General features: G+C 44.2%; 1 protein-coding gene across 1 annotated transcript in view; it reads right to left on the bottom strand.

Moving 5' to 3' along the window:
* Positions 1 to 12,711: 12,711 nt before the first annotated feature.
* The window catches only part of LOC119268853 (ABC transporter G family member 32-like), a 14,822-nt gene continuing 7,254 nt past the window's right edge, over positions 12,712 to 20,279 (bottom strand). The window contains exons 3-23 of the mRNA XM_037550564.1: positions 18,639 to 18,727; positions 18,464 to 18,548; positions 18,199 to 18,358; positions 18,045 to 18,121; positions 17,872 to 17,925; positions 17,672 to 17,762; positions 17,213 to 17,514; positions 16,833 to 17,114; positions 16,430 to 16,743; positions 16,123 to 16,283; positions 15,895 to 15,998; positions 15,662 to 15,818; positions 15,316 to 15,563; positions 14,903 to 15,235; positions 14,526 to 14,816; positions 14,352 to 14,435; positions 14,119 to 14,252; positions 13,809 to 14,036; positions 13,547 to 13,718; positions 13,130 to 13,384; positions 12,712 to 13,047 (exon numbers count right to left, since the gene is read on the bottom strand). Coding sequence (XP_037406461.1) covers positions 12,787 to 13,047; positions 13,130 to 13,384; positions 13,547 to 13,718; positions 13,809 to 14,036; positions 14,119 to 14,252; positions 14,352 to 14,435; positions 14,526 to 14,816; positions 14,903 to 15,235; positions 15,316 to 15,563; positions 15,662 to 15,818; positions 15,895 to 15,998; positions 16,123 to 16,283; positions 16,430 to 16,743; positions 16,833 to 17,114; positions 17,213 to 17,514; positions 17,672 to 17,762; positions 17,872 to 17,925; positions 18,045 to 18,121; positions 18,199 to 18,358; positions 18,464 to 18,548; positions 18,639 to 18,727 — 3,882 coding nt within the window. The 3' untranslated portion in view covers positions 12,712 to 12,786. The remainder of the gene's footprint in view (positions 13,048 to 13,129; positions 13,385 to 13,546; positions 13,719 to 13,808; positions 14,037 to 14,118; positions 14,253 to 14,351; positions 14,436 to 14,525; positions 14,817 to 14,902; positions 15,236 to 15,315; positions 15,564 to 15,661; positions 15,819 to 15,894; positions 15,999 to 16,122; positions 16,284 to 16,429; positions 16,744 to 16,832; positions 17,115 to 17,212; positions 17,515 to 17,671; positions 17,763 to 17,871; positions 17,926 to 18,044; positions 18,122 to 18,198; positions 18,359 to 18,463; positions 18,549 to 18,638; positions 18,728 to 20,279) is intronic.

The raw sequence follows: 20,279 nt of genomic DNA on the forward strand, positions 1-20,279 counted from the left end.
AGTATGGTCTTGGTTATAATGAGGCCGCTTCTTCAGATGACGATGAAGATTTATGTATGGTACAACGAGTTAATAGTTGCGTGACCTCTTCGGTTAGAAATGAAGATTATCTTGGTTTAGTTGAAGCATCTTCAGATGACGACGAGCTTATGCCAATATATTCATGTCCGTATCAACCACGTTCCTTTGAAGCCGCGGCAAATGCTTGTGAAGGTTTGAGAAATAAACAATATCTCCTCTCCAAGATGCATGAGGCCATGCCGGTGGCTCATGGAGAGGTTCTCGATGCTGCTCCTGCTCCCCAGCAACTCGAAGATGATATTCAGCTTACTATTGATGAGTTAGTTGAAATCAATTTAGGTACCGAGGAAGACCCCAGACCTACATATGTCAGTGCATCTCTTACCTATGAAGAGCGAGAAATGTACATGGCAATCCTGATGGAATATCGGGATTGTTTTGCTTGGTCATATAAGGAAATGCCTGGACTTGACCCTCAAGTTGCTACACACAAATTAGCAATCGATCCACAATTTCGTCCAGTAAAGCAATTACCAAGGCGCTTTCGTCCTGAGTTGCAGGATCAAATAGTAGATGAAGTGGATAAACTGATTGCCGCGGGTTTCATAAAAGAAGTACGATATCCTCGATGGCTGGCCAATATTGTGCCAGTAGAGAAGAAGAATGGGCAAATACGAATCTGTGTCGATTTTCGTGATCTCAATCGGGCTTGCCCTAAGGATGACTTCCCCATCCCAATGACGGAGATGGTGATTGATTCAACTACAGGATATGGTGCTCTTTCATTCATGGATGGATTTTCTGGATATAATCAGATTAAGATGGATGAACATGATGCCATCGACACGGCTTTTAGAACGCCCAGGGGCAACTTCTATTATACAGTAATGCCGTTTGGTTTAAAAAATGCTGGTTCGACCTACCAGAGGGCCATGACTCACGTGCTTGGTGATCTCATACATCGGTCTGTTGAGTGTTACATTGATGATATGGTAGTAAAGAGTAGAGAACAAGGAAGACACATGGAGGATCTTCAGGTCGTGTTTGAAAGATTGAGGAAGCATCAATTGAAGATGAACCCTCTCAAATGTGCTTTCGCTGTTCAGTCAGGTGTGTTTCTTGGTTTTATTGTCCACCATCGTGGTATAGAGATTCATCTAGTGGATGATTCACTTTTGGCGTGTGTGCCTTTTTGGTTGTGTGTGTTGGGCTTGTTGAGTTGTGCCCTCAGCAGTACCCCTTGTTGCCTTCTTGTGCTTGGACTTTGGGTGCTGTGGACCTTGTGTTTGTGTGAACTTTGTGGTTGTGGCTTTGGCATTGGCTTTATCTATAAAGCGGGGCGCGAGCCTTTTTCGGTAAATGCCACCTCCACAAAATTTAAAGGAGTTGAAATCTTTGCAGGGAAAGCTGGCATATATTCAGCGTTTCATATCGAATCTCTCGGGGCGAATCCAGCCATTCTCCAAACTCATGAAGAAGGGTGCACCATTCAACTGGGACGGGCAGTGTCAAAATGCCTTTGAAAGCATTAAATGGTATTTACTGAATCCCCCTATTCTAGCAGCACCTGTTAAAGGACGGCCGCTTATACTTTACATCGCAGCTCAAGATTCTTCTGTAGGTGCCCTCCTCTCACAACACAATGATGAAGGGAAGGAGGCAGCATGCTACTACCTCAGTCGTACCATGGTGGGAGCAGAGCAAAATTACACAGGTATTGAGAAATTATGCCTTGCTTTAATTTTTGCCTTGAAGAAAGTAAGACATTACACGCTAGCTCATGAAATTCAACTGGTTGCTAGAGCTGATCCTGTGAAGTATGTTCTCAGTCAACCTGCACTTTTAGGAAGACTTGGCAAATGGGCAGTTCTAATGATGGAGTTCGACATCACTTACGTACCACGAAAAGCGGTCAAGGGTCAAGTGCTGGCAGATTTCCTTGCAGCACATCCTGTGCCTGATGATTCACCATTGGTGACTGATCTTCCCGACGAGGAAATATTCAACGTCACCTCAAGTACATGGGAGTTGTATTTTGATGGGGCTGCCCGCACAGAGAAAGATCTTGACGGAGCACCTAGAAGGAGAGCAGGAGCAGGCGTGGTGTTTAAAGGCCCTATGGGTGAGACATTCTACCATTCATTTGCCCTTCTCAAAGAGGAATGTTCGAATAATGAAGCAGAGTATGAAGCGCTTATATTTGGTTTGCTTTTAGCACTCTCAATGAATATTCAGACTCTCCACGTTTATGGTGACTCGCAGTTAATTGTTAGGCAGATTAATGGTATTTATGAAGTACGCAAGCAAGAGTTGGTACCTTACTGTCTTGCTGCCCAGGGACTAATAAAAAAATTTGAATTTATCCAGGTTGATCACATTCCACGAGGTGAAAATGCATCGGCGGATGCATTGGCAAAACTCGCAGATGCACTAATTTTTCCTAATAATGAGTCCGCTCATGTCAGAGTAGAGGAGCGATGGCTCCTTCCTGCTGTTCTTGAACTTGTACAAGAGGAACATGAAGTAAATGTTGTCGTTGTTGCTAATGTTGAAGAAGATGATTGGCGTAAATCTTTTTTTGATTACTTCAATCATGGCATCCATCCTAATGATCCAGTGGCAAGGCGACAACTATTGCGTCGAGCTCCCTCCTATTTGTTGAAAGCCGGTATTCTGTTTAGAAGATCTTTTGACGGGGTTCTTCTCCGCTGCGTGTCGCGGGATGAGGCAAATAGTATATTGAAGGAAGTGCACTCTGGAGTATGTGGTGGACATCAGAGCGGAGCTAAGATGTACCATAGCATCAGGCTAGCTGGGTACTATTGGCCAAAGATCCTGACTGACTGCTTAGATGCTGCCAAAGCATGTCACATGTGTCAAATACGTGGAGACTTCAAGCACCGGCCACCTGTTCCACTACACCCGACCGTCCCTTCTTGGCCATTCGATGCTTGGGGCATCGATGTAATTGGTCCCTTTGATCCGCCATCTGCTGAAGGTCATCGTTTCATCTTGGCAGCCACAGATTACTTCTCAAGGTGGGCCGAAGCAGTACCATTACGTGAGGTGAAAACTAGTAATGTCATCAATTTTATCGAGCGAAATATCATTTATCGTTTTGGAGTTCCTCATCGTATTACTTCTGATAACGGCCAGGCCTTCAAATCACATAAGATGTACAAGTTTATTGAGAAGTACAAAATTCATTGGAATTATACTACGGGATACTATGCACAAGCCAATGGGTTGATTGAGGCATTCAATAAAACTCTTGGAAAGATATTAAAGAAGACAGTGACAAAACATAGAAAAGATTGGCATGATCGTCTTTTTGAAGCTTTATGGGCATACCGTGTTACTGTTCGCACACCAACACAGAGTACGCCATATGCTCTTGTTTTCGGAAGCGAGGCTGTCTTACCACTTGAGGTTGAAATACCATCGCTCCGTGTGGCGATACGTGATGAGCTGACAGAAGATGAACAAGTCAAATTACGGTACCAGGAGTTAGACGCTATTGAAGAGGGGCGCCTACGTGTACTTCAAAATCTTGAACTTTATCGCAAGAATATGGTACGAGCCTACGATAAACTCGTCAAGCCGCGAGTTTTTAGAAAAGGAGAACTGGTGCTGGTTCTTAGGCGTCCTATTGTGCTCATAGGAAAAGGTAAAGGAAAATTTGAGCCCAAATGGGAGGGGCCATATGTTATTGAACAGGTTTATGATGGTGGCGCTTATCAACTCATTGATCAAGAGGGTGTGCGTCCAATGCCTCCTATCAATGGCAAGTTCCTCAAGAAGTATTTTGCCTAGCAGCCCAAGGGCAAGTTCAGGAGAATGTAATAAAAAGAAAGTTTTTTCTCTTGGTGTCCATACAGCATCCTCATTGCTGATCATGGATTAATTTTTTCATCTAAAATTTTTAAATAAAACAAAAAGGGCCACAGTTCGCCCTAAAATAAAATAAAGGACTCCCCTTCCCAATGTTCAGACTGTGGCACATGAGTTTTAGTTGCGTGTGGATTTGATCGCCTGAGTGAGGTCATGCAGAGCAACAATTTTGGGTGTGGAGTTTAAAGTCCAAGAGACATGTTCATGAGAACTGCATCTGAGGAGAGCATTCATGAAGGGTGATAAATAACAATAGGAGTTATACAAAGCAATGACAGCCATGAGAAGTCTGAATCCACACTTCTATACGTCGACCACGAGGTCCAGGCCGATGATCACTTGGGCATATGAAAGGCATATGAATCCCTTGCAACTTTACTCGTGGGTCACCTCATAGTCTAACAATTGAAGGTGGAGCCCACAAACCAACCAACAAACAAAAAAAAACAAGGTGTTCGTATAACTCTGTTTGCCATCACTGTGTTTTTTTTTCCTGCCTTTTATCTCTTTTTATTCAGTCTTATGGCATTTAGTGGTGCAAGACATGTATGTATTTTAAATTGTGATTTGAGGTAATCATACTTTATTTGGTTCTAAACCTTCTTCGCTATGATGACTTTTTTAAAAAATTGGGAGTGGCATGGTGTTCGCCGTAACCCAGCAACTATTCGATTCCACTGGCTGGCACTATGAGCATGTAATAGTCGCACTAGAATTGATAATTTCCCTTGAATTAGGGCAGGTTCTTTCGCCCCAACTCAAGATTATTTTGCTTTTAATGATTAGGCATGGAATTCTCTGGTTGGCACCAAAGCAGTAGCATGGTCGCAGAGAAGTTCACGATAATGGCATGGTACTTCGCCAGAATCCGGATTATACATACCATGACAGTCATTAAATACAATCATCCTTTTGGCTGGCACCATCGTGGTCTCAATTGGATATTTTGATTTTTCATGGCGTGGTCGCAACATGGATTTTCGCTATGGCCTCACCTGCTACTGATTCAGCCTGAATAATATGTATACTGTCAGCTTATAGTATGGTTTTACGCTATGAGCCACGATCGACATTGCAGCGCGGCAGGGAATTTCGCTGTGTTCTCACCCAATATTATTTCTATTTACATGATGGCAATCAAGCAATAATTTTGTTGAATAAAGTCGATAATATGATACTTCACAATTACTAGTACAGAAGGTTAGGATGGACATACAGCACAAGAAAGCCATTCTTGCGCGTTTCTCAAAAGACATGTTTCCGTTGACCAAGAGTTTAGCCTGGTTTTGCCGTTTCATGCTCAAGAATAAGGAGTCCCACAAAGGAATTCAGTCATATAAAGCATATAGTAAAAAAAATGTACAAGTATAACAGCGATAGCAGAGAGGAATGTGTTCCTTTATTGATAAATAATAAGGCGGATCACAGTGATAAATCCAGCAGCTGACAAAAGCAAACTACGACGCGAGCTTTCTTAAAAAAAAAGAAAAAAAAAGCATGAATGATTTTGAAGTAAAAGGAACACGCTGAATATGGTTTTACTCGTCATCCTGTTCGACACCTTCCACTGCGCAGGATTCCATGAACTTGAGTTGCTCACGCAGACCAGAAGGAAGTTCAGAGTCACCTTGGCTCCCAGCTTCCCCAATAGCCTTATGAATGCTCTCCAAGCAGGAACTTCCTTGTGCCAGGGTTTCTTCCAAACGAGAGACGGAAGTGTGTGCTTCGCTCATTATTTCGTCATACTGGCCGTGAAGCTGAATGAGCCTAGTTTCATACTCCTTTTCCAGGGAGAGCTTGGATCTGGCGATTCCTATGGCATTGTTCAGCTCCTTGATCTTTTCGAGATATTCCTCTTTCCTTTTCTTCACTTCATCCTCGAGGCTGCCCCATACGTTGCCGTAATCCTTAAGAGAGTCGTATCCCACCATGATGGACTCACGAGACTTCTTACCCATTTTTAACTGCTCTTTGATATGCTCTTCATCTGCTCGCAGATTGGAAATACTAAAGGGAATAGCATACGGGCTGGTGGAGAAGTAGGTTTGCATTTACCTTCTGTTTTTCTCTTTGAGCCAAGGATCTACCCTCTGTAGTGCTTTTCGTGCGTTTATCACTCATATCAGAGATGTCAAGTTCAGACTTGTGCTGACGATCGTAATCAGAAGAATGTTCTGTTCTAAAATCCCGAGTAACTGTGTGACGGTAAGGCAAAGAATCGTGGTTTACCCTACCATGACTGAAATTGTGGCGGTAAAACAGAGGATTATAACCACCCCTCCCACGACCGAAACTGTGGTGGTCGTCTCTGTTCCTTTGCCCGTCGTATTCTTCCCTAGGCCCTTCCCGATCTGCAAAGGGCCTGCTCCCATGGCGCCGAAAGAAATTATTATGCATTCAACAAGAACAAGGAAGATTTCTTAACTGCATAAGAGTAAAAAAAAATGGTTACAACAGAGATGTGGGTAGATGGTGGTACTGTCAAAGGGATAAAAAAAAAGGGCAGTCATATAATTCAATTTCAATATTTAGGCATCGTACTCGTTAAGTTTCTGAAGCGACAATATGCCACCTTTGCCATCTACTGGGACACTTTATCAAGGTGTGAATCTGTCATGACACAGCGCAATGTTTCTCAAAGATATTCAACTGAGTGAAACTGAACCTGACGAAGACTATGCAACCAATAAGCAGGACGACATCCAGTGGCAAGCTATGATGATGCGAATACATGCACTAGTTCCAGCAACTTCCTTTGGTTTCAGAACAATCTGGTGGAAATCCGTGATGCAAGTGCAGCAGATGAAATCGTTGTGCTTCAGGTTGCTATCTCTTGTCAACTGTCCCTTCGACTCAGCCTAACGAAGACTACTACATACAAAGTACGGCAGACGACGCCCCTGTCCTCGGGCGAATTACAGCTGTGGCTGTACTTGGCGCAAGATCTGTTTTAGCTTGATCGCTCTATGCAAAGCCGCCTAGTGAGCAACCGTGGCCTTTAACCAATCAAGAAGTTTGCATTGTCAACTCTACTTTTTTTCCGCTTTCAACTGCAGTTTGGCTGAAATCTAGTATAGATCGTTTTACAGAAGATTGCTAGCTGACAATGCTAGCACCCATATATAATCTATTCAAAGGAGAGAGAAAGCAATTGCAAAAACAAGATATTCAGCTTTACCTGAGAGTTACGATGGAGGAAGCCTTGTTCTGCTGCGTGGATTGGGGTGCGGCTGCGTACACCAGGAACTTGGGAGAAAAGTTTTAAGGGCTGAGCCGAGGAGTGCATGGGTATTTATAGTACAGTCAGTTTAAGATAACGATGGTTGTTGGTAGAGGATCTGCAGGTTGGCTAAGTTGTTGCAGATCTGAAGGAGGTTTTGAGTCTGCACGATGGTTTGGGTGTCTGAGTTATCTTGGACAGTTGAGATTGAGTTTTCCGGATGAGATACGGCAATTCTGTTTCGCCAAGTTGAGTCCAAATTACTTCGCATTTGAAACTCAACTTGGCGAGGGGCATTTGTTTGACCCCATTTTTTACCATGTGATGCACATACATATTTGATTATCTGGTATAATCAAATTTCTCTCGTAAATATATATTTGGTGATCTTAAAAAAAAGGGGAAAATATATTATGGTTATGAATTTTCAGGCCTAGTCACGTTAACGCATGCATTTGGTTGATCAAATGGATTTAGTAGTGGCCGATCAACCAGTTTGCTAATGGAATAAATCGTGTGAGCATGCACGGTTCAACTGGTCAACAAACTATCCAGGCAAACGTTTAGTGTGTTGAAGTAGTAAAATCTTATACAGGCCTACCGCCAGTTGGACGTGTTGATATCGGTACAAAATCAAGGTCCGTGGTCGCTAGTGATAGAGAAAATCAATCCGTTGGGCCTGACTAAATCCACGAAGAGATAAGTACTGGCCAAGAAGTTTGTTGCTTTCTAGTTCAACAACGCCGAGAGAGTAGAGATAAGATTTGTTTAATTGTTACTAACGGCAGCGGCGACGACGCTAATCTCTCGTGCTTATCTTCTTATCTACTCGCATAGCTAGCCGGTGGAGACGAGGCTATAAAAAGACTGCTCGAGTGACTGCGAAGGAGGTTCAGCTCGCTCACAACGCGCGCACCATTTACACGCTCATCTCACCACCATTCAACACACACACACACACACTTCGTATCATCTCCATCCCAGCACTCACACATACACACATCTTCATTTCTCGTCTGGCGTTTCCCTCCGTGGCCGGCGTCGATGGCACAGCCATATGGTGAGTAAATCATATGAAGGTTGCATACGATCATTTATCTCTTTTATTTATTTTTCTTCTCTTTGTTCACTTCTTTTTGTGGCATCTCGCGGCTCTACATGGCGATCTAATCGTCGCCGTGGATGTCTCATCGTTTGATCTACAACAAAAATCGGCGGTGTCCCGCGGCTCTACATGACGATCTAGTCGTCGCCGTGGATATCTCATCGTTTGATCTACAACAAAAATCGGCGGTGTCCCGCGGCTCTACATGGCGATCTAATCGTCGTCGCGGGTGTTCCTTGTTTGATCTATAGAAAGAATTCGGCGGCATCCGCGGCTCTACATGGCGATCTAATCGTCGCCGCGGACGTTCTATCACCCGATCTACAGAAAAACAGTTTGACGGCATCCCGTGGCTCTACATGGCGATCAAGTCGTCGCCACGGATGTTTATGGTTTGATCAGTAAAAGGAAAAGGGAAGGTTATGATGTTTCGTGGCTCTACCTGACGCTTCAATCGTTGCCGTAAACATTTCATGGTGTGGAGTCACAAGGGAAAGCAATATAGCTGTACAAAAAGAATCAACATCATCATCCAGCATACATCATATATTCAGAGGTAGCAAAGGGGTCACGTGATATACAAAGGATGGTTTCTCATCATGAGATAATCCAATATTAATAAAGACATGGCTACCTACTCTGGAATAAACAAGACGCCATTGACAAAATTCTGCAGAACCATGTTTCTCAAACAGATGAGGGTTCATCTTCAAGTCCATGCTCAATACACTTTCTTCCGTGACCGACGAGGCCGAAACTTACATACACTTCCTGGCCGACGAGGCAGGATACATCATGTTCGTGACCGACGAGGCCGAACGATCCACTTTATTTTCTCTTTGAGACTTGATCTATATCCCTTGTTTGATTTGGTGCATGAATCCATAAATTTTTAGCATGGCGAGATTATTGTTTTGCTCGGAGCGTTTGCATATTCTTTTTGCCTTGGAGACAGAAGCCAGGAGTTTGATAATGATGATGACCGTTTGAGGCAGCTTAATCGGAGGTCTTTCATAGATATGCTATATGAGTGTAATTAACTAGAGATCCCTTCGAGGTTCTAGGAGTCGAGATTTACGCAATTGTCTTTTATATGTCAGATGCTATACCAAGAGCATGTAAAATGAGATTTGTATATCTTCAGCAATAAAGACTACAAGTTTCTCCGCATAATTTTGTGTGCTTTATTTTATTTTGTTTTAATTCGTATACACTCGTATACTGGCACGCCCGCACTTAAAACGCCAACACGGATAAATTTGATATTTATCTCGCATAAAACAACGGGATCACATCATTAGGAGAATGATGTGATGGACAAGACCCAATCCTAAGCTTAGCTCAAGGATCGTGTAGTTCGTTCGCTAAAAGCTTTTCTAATGTCAAGTATCATTTCCTTAGACCATGAGATTGTGCAACTCCCGGATACCGTAGGAGTGCTTTGGGTGTGCCAAACGTCACAACGTAACTGGGTGGCTATAAAGGTACACTACAGGTATCTCCGAAAGTGTCTGTTGGGTTGGCACGAATTAAGACTGGGATTTGTCACTCTGTGTGACAGAGAGGTATCTCTGGGCCCACTCGGTAGGACATCATCATAATGTGCACAATGTGATCAAGGAGTTGATCACGGGATGATGTGTTACGGAACGAGTAAAGAGACTTGCCGGTAACGAGATTGAACAAGGTATCGGGATACCGACGATCGAATCTCGGGCAAGTATCGTACCGCTAGACAAAGGGAATTGTATACGGGATTGATTAAGTCCTTGACATCGTGGTTCATCCGATGAGATCATCGTGGAACATGTGGGAGCCAACATGGGTATCCAGATCCCGCTGTTGGTTATTGACCGGAGAGTCATCTCGGTCATGTCTGCATGTCTCCCGAACCCGTAGGGTCTACACACTTAAGGTTCGGTGACGCTAGGGTTATAGAGATATTAGTATGCGGTAACCCAAAAGTTATTCGGAGTCCCGGATGAGATCTCGGACGTCACGAGGAGTTCCGGAATGGTACGGAGGTAAAGAATTATATATAGGAAGTGCTATTTCGGCCATCGGGACAAGTTTCGGGGTCACCGGTATTGTACCGGGACCACCAGAAGGGTCCCGAGGGTCCACCGGGTGGGGCCACCAGCCCCGGGGGTCCACATGGGCTGTAGGGGGTGCGCCTTGGCCTATATGGGCCAAGGGCACCAGCCCCAAGAGGCCCATGCGCCAAGAGAAGAGGGGAAAGGAAGAGTCCTAAAAGGGGAAGGCACCTCCGAGGTGCCTTGGGGAGGATGGACTCCTCCCCCCCCCCTTGGCCGCACCCTTCCTTGGAGGAAGGGGCAAGGCTGCGCCCTCCCCCTCTCCCTTGGCCCTATATATAGTGGGGGGAAGGGAGGGCAACCATACCTAAGCCCTGGCGCCTCCCTCTCCCTCCCATGACACATCTCCCTCCTCCCGCAGCGCTTGGCGAAGCCCTGTTGGAATCCCGCTACTTCCACCACCACGCCGTCGTGCTGCTGGATCTCCATCAACCTCTCCTTTCCCCTTGCTGGATCAAGAAGGAGGAGACATCGCTGCTCCGTACGTGTGTTGAACGCGGAGGTGCCGTCCATTCGGCGCTAGGATCATCGGTGATTTGGATCACGACGAGTACGACTCCATCAACCCCGTTCTCTTGAACGCTTCCGCGCGCGATCTACAAGGGTATGTAGATCCACTCCTCCCTCGTTGCTAGATGACTCCATAGATAGATCTTGGTGACACGTAGGAAAATTTTGAATTTATGCTACGTTCCCCAACACGGCTCGGGCGTGGCGGCCTTGTGAGATGTGCCGCCATCGCTGGAGGCCGAGGCTGGCATCAAGTTGGGGGAAAAGAGGCCACGGTGAGGAGAAGAGGTTCCAGGGAGAGGGGGTAGCAGTGGAGGCGAAGGAGCGGCCGGCCGACGCCAACGAGGTGGAAGGAGGGGCGAACGGCCGGCACTCCATCGATCTCCTGGGGAACAAGATAGGCAGGAGGAGTGAAGAGAATGAGGAAGAGAGCTGACATGTGGACCCCACATGTCAGTTCACGGTCAAACAATCAGTGTTCTTACATGCGGGTCCCAATTGTCATAATCAGGATCAACTGTAAAGCATTAGATGTTTTGGGTTTTTTGAAACAGCCGACCACTTATTTGGTAGTTATCTGAGAAAAATTAAAAACCGATAGTTTTTTGAAACCTTAACCTGTAAAGTAGTAGTTTTATGCTATTTACTCGATTGGCTACGCTGGGAGCAGTTGGCAGGGATTGTTTTGGTGATATTGTCTTCTTAGCTGGTTGCCGTTTGCATGGATGCTCGGATGCAGAGGAAGTTGAAGTCCAGACCCTTTCTTTCGGCCTTAACCAGGCTCGTAAACTGAATTTGAATAAAGTGCAGATAGAGACCGATTGTATCACTGTCATCAGTGGCGGAACCAGGAAATTTATATCAATGGGGCCGAAGACTGTTAAAACAGGCTGGGAAGGGTCAAGACAATGAAAAATAGGCTTTTAACAGTAGATAATCACTGATTTTTGCATTGTTCATCAACAAATTAGCACTACATCCATATTGTTAAGGGGGCCAGGGCCCTGCTGGTCCCCCGTCTCCGTCACTGGCTGTAATGGCCGCTGTGAATGATAGTAATGTTAGCAGGGTCAGCTGGTGGGCTTGTTATGAGAACTCTAAGGGTATGATCAAGGAGTTTGAAGCTTGTTCTGTTTCCAAAGTCCATAGAGAGAGCAATGTGGCTGCGCATGAGCTTGCTGCCTATGCTAGAGTGAATGAGGATTTCTTTCTATTAGCGGATGTGCCACAAGCTTCGAAATATGTAATTGCTTCTGATTGTAACTCAGACAACTCTCCCTTTCCTCAAAAAAAAAAAAGATAGATCATTCTCACCGATTCTGATGGGGTGACAGAATTTGGGTTGTGCACCTAAGGTGCTCTTAATCAAGCTCTGCTCTCCCATCTATCCATATTTAGTGCATCCTCCGCCCCATCACTGTTTGAGCTGATGAATTCGCCAAGTCAAATCTCCTCTGAAGAAGACCAAAACGGCGTCTACACCATCCCCGGCTGAGATCCAAAAAACCTTCGATGGCGTGGATGCTATCTGATGATAATATGAATAAGAGGACTCTTCTGTTATGTGCTGACTTCCGGTTGTCTGGGATGTATGGAGTGATCAACTGTATGTCTGTAGTCCTAAATTTTTGTTGTTGTTTCTTTTAAAATTGCTTGGCATGTACTTCCTCCGTTCCGAATTACTTGTCTTGGATTTGTCTAGATACGGAGGTATCTAGACGGAACGGAGGGAGTAGTAATAGCTACTGAACTTGATGGTTTAATTTTAATGAAACCGGGAGGGCTTTGCCCTCTCCTGATAATCTAAAATAGCACTGTGTGATAAGACCTTCTGAAGGATCTTTTGCGCAGAATGGAACAAAAATCTCAAATGGTTACAGTGATCTCCATTAACATCGGGTGCACCCAGTGCAAATACAACCGAATACAGAAAAATGACATCTCCTTCATCTCCTCTGGAAGTTGAACCTCATAATCGCAAAACTGAACATGAAAGCGAAACCCACGGTGAAGGCAACATGAACTACTGCAACAACCCACAACAAGTCACGGTCAAACCCATAGAACTCTGCGATGAACTGGGCCACAGTTTGATCTTTTGTGACGAGTTTCGTTTGAATATCACCAAACTGCGAGGCAACCAATCCGTATAGTGTCCATGCAACTGGGCAAATCCAACTATACCATCTCCACCAAACAGGAATTTTCTGAAGAAAACGATTAAATATGTTGATCAATCTATAATCAGACACGAAAGCAAGTAATATGCAATGATGTAGTAGTACTTACAGGTCGAGGAATAAGATATCCTGAGAAGAGGTTCCACGCATTGTAGACTGCTCCTGAGATGATCGCTGCTACGCTCTCGTTTGGTGTCAGTCCTACCGCCATCATCCCGTAGAAGGTGAAATATAGAAGTGTGAAGTACATGAAGAACAAGTACCAAAAAAACTTGGCAACACTCCACTCAAATCCAATCATCGAATAGACTAGTACACCATATATCACGGTCTGCACGAGGATGTATGGGAATTCAATCGCAACCTACAGAAGGATAAACTAGTATCATTAGACTTGAACAGACAAAAGAGTGTTGTAGTGTTATGGATAGTTGTACTCAAATGAGGCAGATTCGAAAGAAAATTCCTTTTCATTATGGTCATGTATATAACGTGCAAGTAGATCTGCGAGTATTTGACAAAATACCTGTCCAAATGCATATGGGAAAGCTGAATACATGCCGGCTGCTCTTTCTCTATAAAAAACTGTGCGCTCCACTGCCACCACCGGTTGAACGGTACCGGAGTTTTGGATTCCGAGGTAAAGAACTGCAGCATACATTGATCCCACTGCATTGAACAGATCTTGTTCTCTTCTACTGTACCAAGATAAGAATGTAAAATTTCAGATAAGTATCCGATGTTTGTTAATTAGATAGAAGTTAGGTTATAAATGTTAGAAGATGTACGTTTTTTGTCCCAGGCCCCAAAACATTGTCCCAAACAGTAGTGCAATGATGACAGTGAAGAGAAATCTCATTGCTGTATAAGATGGGTTCCTCCAATATGATAACTTCTGCTTCCATAAGCAAGCTAGGCATTGTGTGAAGAATGATCTAGAGTACTGTGAAGGGAAGTCGAGATCACTGGAATCAGGATGTGGTGTGCTTAGCTCTTCTATAAGTTCCTTGTTCCTTCTGACATTCAAGAAAAATAAAACCGATTAAATTGGAACTAAAATAGACATCATCAATTGAACTTCATAGCAGGATAGCTTACTGGTATAGTTCTGATCTCCTGTAGATTTCGCAGAAGTCAACACCAAGCATCTCCTCTTGGACGATAGATGTCACTTCCAGCATCCATGTTGCTGGGTTATATCCATCTTTTATCTTACTAACGCCTTCAATTCCCTGTACGAGTCAAAAAAGGGATTTTACTTTTGATATTATTTAGCTGGTAATAATTGTAAATTTCTCAGTAATAACAGTTCACTTTACTTCTCTTTTCACCTCGAAGTACTCAATCAATTTTGAGGAGTTATGGCCTAGTGGGCCGACATATATCTCTTCTCCTCCTCTCTTCATTAGGAAAAGCTGTAACCATATATTCAGACAATAGTAAATGCATGAACTATGCTTAATAATTTAACAAAGAATCCAGAATAGGGATCAAGAATTATCAACCTCATCAAATGCTTCAAATATGTCAATACTTGGCTGGTGAATAGTGCAGACAACTGTCCTACCAGTATTTACAGTATTCCTTACCGCCCTCATGACAATTGCGGCTGCCCGAGCATCAAGACCAGATGTTGGTTCATCCATAAAAATGATTGAAGGGTTAGCAACAAGCTCCACAGCAATAGTTAGCCTCTTGCGTTGCTCAGTTGATAGGCCATTAACTCCTGGAAGACCAACAAGTGCACCCCTCAATGAGGTGAGCTCTACAAGCTCCATGACCTCCTCGATAAACATCTGTTGTCAGAGTTCAGTTCTTAAGTTCCAAAATAATTTAAATTAAAAAGACAAGACTAGCTATTGCTTCAATCTAGATAGCTAACCTTTCTTGTGACTAAATCAACTCCCGATATAAGCCGTAGCCATGCGGAAAACGCGAGTGACTCATAAACGGTTACGTGCGGAGAATGAATATCATTTTGCTCACAGTATCCTGATATACGTGCAAAAGTCTCTTGCTTCTTTGGATAGCCTGAGATGGTGATATCCCCCTCTATGTAACCTCCGGTTTTTCTTCCCGCTAATACATCCATAAGAGTAGTCTTTCCGGCGCCGCTCACACCCATCAATGCGGTAAGTACTCCTGGCCTGAAAGAACCACTAACTCCCTTTAGAAGCACCAAACGGTCATCTGTCACTCCTTGTGCCAACATTGCCTGCCAGTGTCAGACAACACAATTTTTTTATAAAGATATATTTGTAATCCGTGCATTAATTACTTAATGAAGAAATATACCTGTGGCATGTCCACTGAGTATTTTACGGCGTTAAAGCTTAGTGACAGTTGCGCAAATGGGAGTACCATTCCCTTCCTTCTTGAACTAGAATCCACGTTGTTGATCGCACAGTTTTGGTTGGTGCTGTCAGACAATTCTAGATTTCTACATTTCTTTTTCTCGGGATCTTCCAAAATTTCTCCAGTTACGTTGGCGTGCTTTTCCTTTATTGCATTTTCAGGCATTGTTGGGTGAGTGTCACCTAATGCTGTCAAAATAAAGCGTATTAACCTTTTTAGGTCACCTATATTTATTATCAAATTGTTGAATTTCTAGATAAAAAAGCAGTGTTCTAAAAATACTTACGATTCAAAACTGAAAGAGCTAGGGTGTATAGCAGGTTGAAGAGGAGTGTGTATCCAATCATGGCACCAAATCCAATCCAATACCACTTGGCCTCAGTAAAAATTCCACGAGATTTCAGGACCATAATTCCCATTGTATCATTTTGTCCAGGAAGAATCTATAACATTTGGGCACCATGTCAGAAAAATTACTTCCTAGTGGCTAATTTTATTGCTGGTTAGTTGGGTTCTTACCTTGTTCCAACTATGTACCAGAAACTCATTTGTTGAAATAGCATTTTGTGCGTACGACAATGGAGATACCCAGTAACCCCAAATCCACCATTTCTTCACATCAGCTGGAGCATATGAAGAAAGATTCATATGAAAATATGTTAAAACAGTTACCACCTAACATCATCTATGCAAGTAGTGGTAGCAACATATGTATTTTTAGTGATCAGAACAAATTTCTTAACTCACGTCTTGCAAGAATAAAGCCACCCAATATTGTAAAAGACGCCAATGCTAAGGGCCCAAAGGTGCTAGACACAACCATGTCTCTTCCAAGTCCAGCAATGAAGCGGAACAGTGAGGATGACATCTGATTGAGTGCAAGGAGCAGCATATACTGCTTAAACAATCTGAGAACAATATATATAATATCAGTGAAACAATCAATTCAATTAAATCCACGCAAATCAAATTTCTATCTAGAGCTTATATTTTGAATGACTGTCTCTCTTCTAGGTTACCCTGAAATGAAGGCATGTGTTCCGGTGCACCTTACCTGCTTACGCTGGGATCAAATCCGATGACATAGTATGTTGTGAAAACATAAACTCCGACCTCAAAAAAAGTTATAGGAATCTGGAGAATCCACGCTGGTATGGTGTAGGCCCATGCAGGGAAAAAAAGAAGGTCCCTCTGCTTGAAGAAAACAGGAAGTTTCGTGGCAGTCATGCCAAGCTCTGAGAAACCATTAAACATGATTGCGTCAATGGCGAAGTATAGTGCCCCCATATATATTGTTCCATAAGTGGGGTCACGGTGCATGTTGGTACGGAAAAATGTACTCATCGCGAGGAATGCCATAAGAGATAGCTGTAATGATGAAAACGTGCAGAATGATGTTAGCGAATCTTCACCATAATTCCTTGCAATGTAAAAATAACTAGAAAATGCAAACTTACTTGAGCAGCTTTAAAAATAAAATAAAATGAGTTCCTCTTCATAAGTAGAAACTCTCTATCCATGGTTGCCTTGAGAAGCTCTATCCTACTGACACCAAATTTTGAGGTAGCAAGAGCAGCAGGGTGGCTCTTGGTCCTGTCAAATGGCTCTAAAAGCTCATTATGAACAAATTGTCCCATGTGGAAGGAATGGAATGAATCAGCAAATTGCTTCACGGGCACGAAATGATATGGCATGTCACTCCTATACCAATATTGCTCTTGATCTTTCCTTGATGTCACCTTTTCAATGCATCCATATGAAGATATACATTAGTAACTTTCATCTTTAAAAATTAGAACGATCAAACGCCATAGCGATTTATAGATGATGCACATACTTCCTGCAAGAAGTCCGCAACACCCTTTCTCTGCGGGCATCTGAAGCCCATTGACTCAAAGAACTCGAGAACGTGTTCACGGGCTCCTTGGTACACAACATACCCATCAGAGAGGAGTATAATATCATCAAATAAGTCATATGTTTCTGGTGCCGGCTGGAGCAAGGAGATGACAGCAGTCCCACCAAGGACGTGGATAGTCTGCCTAATGGAGTTCACAATCTGGTATGTGGTTGAACTGTCCAGCCCAGTAGATATCTCATCCATGAACAGAGCTCTTGCTGGACCAACAAGCATTTCACCTAGCAATTAGAGATTTATAAGAAGCTTAATTCTTGAAGAAGATGATACATATGATTTAAAGCCGTTTTATTATGTCACTAAAAATCTCAAAGTTTTGTGTATATCAACAACACAAAAATCTTATTATATAAAACTTCATTCTACCATTAAGCATACCTGTTGTCACACGCTTCCTTTGTCCACCGGATATACCCCTTAACATGTCATTTCCTACCACTGTGTCAGCACAGATATCCAATCCTAGCACCTGCGGGGTTTTAACAGAGTAGCAGGCAGTGAGCTGATTAAGAAGAAAATATCCCAATAAAAACGATCCTTCTATTTCTAGCATTAAATCTACAACTGGCGTGTTGTACCTTCAGTATATACTCTGTAACAACGTTGTATTCTTGTCCTCCCATTGCTGAGGCCTACATAAGTCGATTAAATACTTAAGTTTGTAGTTACCCCGCTAATAAAAAAGACAATACATATGAGTAATCATCTCCAAATGTTCGTTGTCAGAGCTCTTATGTGAAAACAACCTCACCTTCATATAAACATCGATATCATTATCTGGCTTGATGTTCTCTGTATTTTCCCTTCTTGCTAACTCAGTCAACATTTCTAGAAGAAGTAGAAGAACAAAATTCAACAACCAATTACTTGGTCTCAGTTATACTATTATTCATTCAAGTTCATACCATATCGAGAGCCAACACCTTGGCAGCGTGCTGAAAAGGCCAAGGTCTCTCTTACAGTCATCTCCCCAGTGTGGAGATCATGCTGGCTGATGTACGCAGCTGTTCTTTCGGGGACAAATTCATTCATCTCATAGCCGTTGTAGGAAACCTTACCTGAAACCTGTCCAATAGCGAAAAACACCCAAAATGGATTTATCCATGTTAACTCTACTAGAGTATCCATCTACAGCTCAAGAAATAAACACTTAACACGCGGTTTGCGAACCTTGAGCTCCTTGTCGAGCTTCCCGGCCAATGCCAAGAGCAATGTGGTCTTGCCGGACCTGGGAGGTCCTAATAGCAAAGTCATCCTAGAGAAAAAAAACAAGACCATGTATTGTTAGCGCAGAACCGAGACGGGCAGTTTGGCATTATTCAAAACATAGTGTTAATGGTTTCACCTTCGTGGCTTGATGATCCCACTAACATCATGGAGTATGGTCATCGAATGCTTCCTTCGGGGAAAGATGTGGAGAGCATGCCCGATAGCCTAGAGAAAATCACCACCAAGAGAATACCTTAGCACATACGAAGGTATAAATCTTTGCATATCATGCAATCACATAGGCAAACGAAGAACATTATACATCAAGTTGGCCATGTCCAACATATGCTCTATTAAATGCCATAGAGCCTCGCGGTGGCTATGTGATGATTGTCGCCAGGAATGGTGATTTCAATGATGTCATGATGCCATAGAGGGCGCAGTGGCAGTTGTTGGTCGTTACAGTGAGAGTTATTTACCCAAAACCACCACACTTGGGGCTAGGGTAACAAGTTAGTACCATATTTAAGGTAGGGCACAAGGAACCACCAACTTCGTGCCTAACGACTAACGCAGAGCACTGATTGTCCGATAAGCTCGAGAAAACAGCGAAACTGACAAGTTGGGCCCACCTGTCAGGCTGACGTGGCGTGCTTGCGTGGACAATCTGCTGAGTTGGACGAGGGTCCCACCTGTCAATGACTCAAGGTTTTTTTCTTTTGCATTTTTTTTACTTCTTCCTCCTTTTTCTCTGGGCATTTCAACACACAGGTTATGGCCTTATGGGCGAGGCCCGGAAATGTCGCCTGCTCGCTGCCGGGGTGACGTGCTCTCGGGGTAGACCGGGCTTGGTGCTAGCCTTCGACCGCAGCCACGACCAAGCGAGCCCGTGTCGTCCGCACAGGCGAGGCCGCGCCGGCGGCGCGCCATGGAGCCGGCAGATGCAGCCGCGGCAGGGAGTAGCTCGGGCGGCGCCCATGGTGTTCTTCTGGGGTTGTGGAGGTGACGGTGGTCTCGGGCTGCTCGTGCTCAGCAGGGGCCGCCCTTGTCGAGCGTCGCCGCTGCTAGCGCGCCCGTGGCCAACGGTCCGACGCACGGCCGGAGCAACGGCGAGCTGAGGGGCGGTTCGTGCGGCGGCTGGCGGAGCAGCTCGGCGCGACGCCGCTGCCGCCCGACGCAGACAGCGCAGGGGATCCATGGGAACGCATGCGTCTTCGTCCCTGTGTGCGCAGGGTAGCTTGGTGGACGGCGTCCAGCTCGGCGCAGTGCGTGCTGGGCGGGGACGAACCAGCGCCCATGGTCGACTGGGATTCAAGGCCGTGGACTCGCTGCCGTGAAGCTCCAAGTCATCATCGCCACTGCTGCTCCCAGATTGTAGCTGGCCCAACCACAGGCGGCGAGGTCAGGCTGCTCTCCTTCCACGGCAATACATCGAACAGGTAATGGGGAAGAAGTTAAAATGGGAAGAACATGATCATGTAGTCAATGACAGGAGGGGTCCACATTTCATCTGCCACCTAAGCTGTTCAGATTTTCTTTCCGTGCTTTGTCTTTGCCACCCCAGCCCGACAAGTGGGCCCAACTTGTCAGTTTCACTGTTTTCACGAGTAAATCAGACAATCGGTGCTTTCTGTTATATGTTAGACGCAAATATGGTGGCTTCTTATGACTTACCTTAAATGTGGTACTAAGTTATTACCTTACTCTCAAATGTGGTGCTTTTAGATTAAAAAAAATCTTACAGTGAGTGCGTAGAGGTGACTGGACGAGGAGAGGG

The sequence above is a fragment of the Triticum dicoccoides genome, chromosome 3A (genome assembly GCF_002162155.2).
Source record: "Triticum dicoccoides isolate Atlit2015 ecotype Zavitan chromosome 3A, WEW_v2.0, whole genome shotgun sequence".
In the NCBI taxonomy this organism is placed as follows: Eukaryota; Viridiplantae; Streptophyta; class Magnoliopsida; order Poales; family Poaceae; genus Triticum; species Triticum dicoccoides.